The sequence below is a fragment of the Nothoprocta perdicaria genome, unplaced genomic scaffold, assembly GCF_003342845.1.
Source record: "Nothoprocta perdicaria isolate Ctin4 unplaced genomic scaffold, notPer1 scaffold_38, whole genome shotgun sequence".
In the NCBI taxonomy this organism is placed as follows: Eukaryota; Metazoa; Chordata; class Aves; order Tinamiformes; family Tinamidae; genus Nothoprocta; species Nothoprocta perdicaria.
The window spans coordinates 4,237,239-4,243,238 of record NW_020455621.1 but is presented as its reverse complement, the minus strand read 5'-3'; the positions used below and the strand labels follow the sequence as shown (position 1 = coordinate 4,243,238).

The 6,000-nt window shown below is 42.6% G+C and overlaps 1 protein-coding gene across 1 annotated transcript in view; it reads right to left on the bottom strand.

The window, feature by feature from the left end:
• UTRN (utrophin) overlaps positions 1-6,000 on the bottom strand; it is a 344,252-nt gene that overhangs the window by 232,901 nt on the left and 105,351 nt on the right. Inside the window, exons 19-21 of the mRNA XM_026044733.1 lie at positions 3,597-3,817; positions 3,137-3,317; positions 130-275 (exon numbers count right to left, since the gene is read on the bottom strand). Of these exons, the coding sequence (XP_025900518.1) occupies positions 130-275; positions 3,137-3,317; positions 3,597-3,817 (548 nt within the window). The remainder of the gene's footprint in view (positions 1-129; positions 276-3,136; positions 3,318-3,596; positions 3,818-6,000) is intronic.

Sequence of the window (6,000 nt, the reverse complement as noted above, 5' to 3'; positions counted from 1 at the left end):
AGAGAGAGAGAGAGAGACAGAGAGAGAGAGAGAGACAGAGAGAGAGAGAGAGACAGAGAAAATATAACCTGAACATATTCCCTGTAGCATGTCAGAGAGCCAGTTTTCTAGCTTCAGTAGCAAAGATACCTTTGTCTGCTGTAAGGCCTTTTCCACCTTACTTGGGTCATTCACCCCACTCATGATGGACTGCTGCTTGCATTCCAGTTCGCTCAGCATATCCTTCAGCCTCTTCAGAGAGTCCAAATAATCCTGGCTGGGCTGRCAAACTGTCTCTGTTATGGTTGGGAAGTGAAACAAAAATAACATGTCACAAAATAGACAAAAGAACCAAATTAGGAGACACAAGAATATAACCAAATCRGTGGATTCATTATAAAATTCATTAGAGATACTTGGAAACTGAATCCCACTGAGTGACTCCAAGAGCGAAAACTGTATCAAAATAGACTTTTCTGATGACAGTAGTTTTTCCTTTGAAAAAAGGAGGAGGAAGAAAGAAGGACAACTCTTCCTTACTCACACACACACACATCCCTCTATAACACCATTCTTTCCAAAGTAAAGAAACTAGTAGGGAAGAAAAGGGCTGCTGGAGAGGGGTCTTTTTTTTTTTTTTTCCTCTCTCTTCTCTCTTCTTTTTTTCTTTTTTTAAGCACGCTGCTCCCTGTGCTGGCAATTCATCTTTCATCTAGACAGAGGAACATTCTTGAGAGTGACCATTCCCACTCCACCCAAGTTTAGTTTCATTTTTAGACACTTCTTACAAGCACGTGAGGGGAGGRAGGAGAGAGAAAGGAAATAAAAATCAATAGGACCCAAAACTTTCACATGCCTAAAATCTTACAATCTTTTAAGTTAATAACCCACTTTTATACCTATATACATACACACAAATAGAGCAGCTATCCTATTATCAGGATACAGACACGCTGGGGGTGATGAAAAGAGAAAAGAAGTTTGGCCTGAGATTATGCTTAGAATTGTTAGTTTGCATCTCTGAATTTSAGTCTTGCCTCCTCCGGAATCCCACACAGGGTGCACCACAGTCATTTTGGAAAGTAGTAATGAAAAAYTGTATTTTAAGAAACTAGAGCAAACAACATTTTGGTTTTAAGAACACCTTTGTGTTATGTGCACTCTCTGCACTCAGATACCAGAGCAGTTCCTTTACTGCCCCAAGTGAAATTTAAGCTAAGCTGGGCTGTGACTCACCACTTAGCGTTTCTACAGGCTATTGTCACACCTGCCCTTCCATTTATAACTACCCAAGGAGCCAACATTTCAAAGGAGAACTATAACTACCCAGCTCCTTTTCTTAAAAAGCCAGGAGTAATTTAAAAAGAAAAAAAAAAAGAAAAGAGGATTAAAATGCAGTCACTAAAATGCAGAAAATCCTACAGGAAAGTAAAATAGTTAAGAGGAAAAATAAAGTTCCTCACTTCCTCATTGATTGGAAAACTCCCACCAAAACGCCAGCGAGATCATACTCAGGCTCAGCACCGCTCTTGGCACTGGCAATTTTCAAAGGCTCAAAGAGCAGCGACTAAAGGAGCTGGACTTCTGGCACTAGGAAAGCCTGGCAGGTTTAAATGTTCGATTGCTAACGCTGCGTACTTCTGCCCATTGCAGGACTCTGCAAGTTTCTTCCCGGGAGCAAGTCAAACCACGCTGCAAACAACTGCAAAAAATTATCTCAGATTGGCATTTCCCTCCATTCTCCAACCATGCCAAATTCTTCTGACAAAATCGTATACCTCTTGCAAAAGGTGTATATGCAATCTGTCAAGAAACTATTATTCAAAAAAGCTACACAAATACAAATTCAATACACTAAGACATGCAAGTTTTTTTAGTAAATAGTAAGTGGTTGAAATATACAGCTTTAACTCATGCATGGCATAAAAACAAAAGAGTATTTTAATCACATCATCTAATAACCTACTGAAACACACAACTCCACTGAATTTAATCAAAATATATGAACTAAGTCAAAACAGACATAAAATAATTATTCCTAATGGCAAAAATGAAAGTCCATTCTATAGTTTGAGCGTGGGAAGCAGAGATGACCCTCACACAGTATCCTGTACTGATACAACTGAAGCACCACTCAGACTTTGTGCAATGCATTACACAGACAGCTTAATAATTCAGTAACTGAAGCTATTTTTATTACACAAAGGGAAAAAAATGTGTTATTGCCCCTCCATATGGGGCCATTAGCAAAATGTTTCCTCTAATTCCTCAGACACATAAAATGAAAGCTAGGTAAAAAGAGTATCTTAATAGGTCTGTGCTTTTGATGTTCAGCTGTAAGATAYTAACAGAGCTCCACACTCTGTGCTACATCTAAAATCTGACAGAAGCCAGAGTGCCTGGTTTGGACGCTCATAATGAAATTTTAATGCCGCAAAAAGCCAAGCAGAATGTGCCTGAAAAGCAAGCCAAATGCCAAGTAACTTCAGGGATGAAATTTCCAAAAGGAATTACGTATGACTAATGAGCTCAACACAGCTGTGAAAGAAAACAGTTTGCACATGCACGTTCCAATTTTACAAGGTTCTCCTCCTCTAACGTTTTGCTAYTTCTGGTATTATTTTCTTCTGCAGTGCCTGAGGCACATGCAGCTCTTCAACCTGTTTCCTCCACCTTAAGTATGTTCTGCTAAGTCACTAACTGCAGTTTCAGGAATGCTGTGTCCTTGCACAATCATTCCATAACAGTAGGCACATCAGGCTTCGCACAGTGCACAGAGCAGGCACCAGGATACTCATTTCTTCCAGGTGAATAAAAAGATTTTTTACTGCCTGATCCTAAGCYTGGTGGAATCAGCGGCAAAACCAAAATTGCAGGAATTCAGTGAGTTTTGCATCAGGTGCTGTCTGAATAACTTTAAAAAGCAGCATATAGGGAAATCCTTCTGTAATCCTATCTCACCTGTATGACCTTTTTAGCAAATAGACACACAACATCTTCATGGGATGTCAAAATTCCATCTTCAGGACTAAGAAAGTGCCCAAGTACTGCATGAGGTGCATAAGACTGCTCACTGAGATACCAAAAAAAAAAAATTATCCTTAGAGGGAAGAGAAGCACACAGTCATCAGGGTAACCTATGTAAAACAAYATTCACCTTTCTTCAGCCGTTGGTGACGTTCCTCCAGTTTCTGACTAGTCAGCTTGAAGCGATCCAGAAAAACGCTCAGGCTCTCCTGAATAAAACTGGGGGCCGCGGGCTGAGAGGTGAGCACCCTACAAGTGGATTTCAGCTCTTCCAATCGAGGGCTCACGCTTGAGAGATGAGTTAACTGCTCCTGTGAAAAATTAAAAGCAAAACCAAATCACATACTGACATCTCTTTCCGAGGCAAGGTACCACAGCTGAGCTGTACTATAGGGCAACAATTTGTACGTATTTTTGAGACACAAGTACTGAAACTCTCCTGTCAAATTTGGTGCTCCAGGCACCTAAACAACTCTACGATTTCTTACTGATCAGGCTAAGCTCCTGATAAAGCCTGATCAAGCTCCTCCGGGGTATTCCGTGCTACCAGTTAACTTCCTACCAAAATTAACAAGTCCTGACAGACTTACCTGGGCTGCTGCAGGTTGGGATGCTGAAGAGCTGTCATCCTTCAGCCAGACTTCCTTTTCAGTTACAGTCTTCTCAAGTTCACCCATCTCCCTAAAGTAACCATTTATGTCTTCCTGGTATTTGATCTTTTTGGCCACTTCCTCCAGATACTGACTCACTTCTTTCCACCCTGACAGTACTTTCTCCATCATGCTTCTTATATCCTCTGTAGAAAGTCCCTCTAGAAAGATTATAAAATTTGTTATCTTAACTGCAGCACATGTTGATAACGGGAATTCAACCAGTCTGCTCTCCAGATACAGGCACACATTTGCATTAACATCCAAAATGCTTTACTTCCAAGTCAGTCATTCACAGAACTGGATTTATTATTAGTAGGCTTCAGCTTTTTACTTTAATGTTAACAATGAAAGGAAGAGCATGTCAAACATCCCATTTTCATTCTAGCTCTTTGAAAACTTTGCAGTTTACAATGATGAGCTGACTTTCTTCACCAAAATGTTTCTCTATACCACCTGGCTCCCTTCCCCATCAGGGTTTATGCTTGAATTTTGGTATGCAGATATAGAGATAAGCCTTACTCTAGTAGCAGATGTCCAATGAATTATTTTCTTTGCTGGGTCTACAACCACTCAAAGGAAAAAAACACAAACAAACAAAAAACAACACAGAGAAGCAGCAATCTGGAAAGCATCAATAAGTCCATCAAAGATGTGGGTGGAAATCCTGCCAGGGCAGCCCAGCAAGTTTGGAAAAATGCCTAGCAATCCCACGTTATATGAAGGCATGATTAACATCTAGGAAATAGGAATTGCTACAAAAGCAACACGACAAAACACATGGTTATTTCCAGCTCASAGGGGCTACATGAAGAACTTTATATACCATCTTTTTGACTTATCAATGCAAASCTGGGGCAGAGCAGCATCAGTGAGCAGACACATCCACCACACATGCAATCCTTGTTCCTTTAGTCCCTCAAGTGGCAAAAGTAACTGAGGATTTTGCCTATGTGAAGAAATTTCAGTGCAATGGCACCTAGCAGCACATCCTTACAGCTGCAAGCCTGTTTCAAGTTACCACTGCTTTTGAATTTCTCGTCTCTGTCCTTTAGATCAGCACATAAGGAGGAGATCCATACGGAGTTGGCTTTCCTGCACCGCGGAACACAAGCGGAGCCCGGGATTCCTGGTAGTCAGGCAGCTTCCACAAGGGCACTTGGATGCTCTGCTCCACGCAGCTGCCCTGTGCTACGTGCAGAGCGCACAGTGGATTCGGCCCACGTGCACAACAGAYGTAGCCCTGTCACCAACGAGCCACGGACCAAGGGCACCCACACAACGGCAGCCTGAATGAAGGCCAGAACTGCCTGTACGTGCCCCGTGACAGGGGTCAATGTATACGTATATACGTCTGTGCCGTGCACTACTCTACACATGTACAGCTGGGACTGGTTTTGGATAGAAAGACTGTTACTGTGAGATGGAAATAATATCCTAGTAGAGGCTAACAAAGCTGCAGATCAGTTTCCTATGCCTTATTTTCAGTGGATCACAAGACATAAAGCATCAGGAAATCATTGCTATATCTTTTATTTTTTCCCTCTGATAAGAGCCAAATTTGATCATATATTTCTCATTATGACCAGATACTGCTTATATAGCCAGAGTGTATCACAGAYGGAGGAAAGAGAAAAAAAGTCTCTTTTTTTTTTTCCTCTCTTTTTTTTTTTTTTAAACCCAAACTCCAGCTCAAATCAGTGTCTTCCAGGCATCAGCCTTAGGGCAGTGGCAGAGCCTGATCAATGCACACCCAGGCCAGCAGGAAAGCAGGAAGCTCCAGGTAGAGCAGACAAGGGGGAGAGGTTTGGAGACGTGGAGCAGATCTGTGTATCCCGGCACGGATGCCGGCCAGAGGAATATCTGGGAGCTGGGAAGTCGCCCCAAAGTCAGCACCTTGTAGGAGAGTCAGGCTGCCCGGAGCGGTGACTGGAGACACGGTCCCCGAGGGCCTGGCTGAGCCCTGTCCCTGGCAGCCAGGGCAGCAGCGCGGCCGCCTGTGCCTCCGGCTTTCCGCAGGGAGCTGCCTGCCCTCGCAGGCTCCTGCTCCATCTGCTCCCACTGGAACCAGGCTTGGGCAAAGCTTCGAGATGCAGCTTGCACGGATGTTAACTGCAAGTGTCCCAGGGAGCAGCGTTTTAATCAAGTCAATCATCTCCCCAAGTACGTAGGCTTCTCTCGCCTTTATACCACGAGTTGTGACTGTATCATCAACATACTGACAGGTTTTACAAAAATAGGGGAAACTAAGGAAAAAGTGTGAGAGAGATGCACATATTGTCTAACTTATGTTTCGCTTCAAATTTGCCATCTTTAAGGCAGTTAATGTTTGAAAGTCTTATAC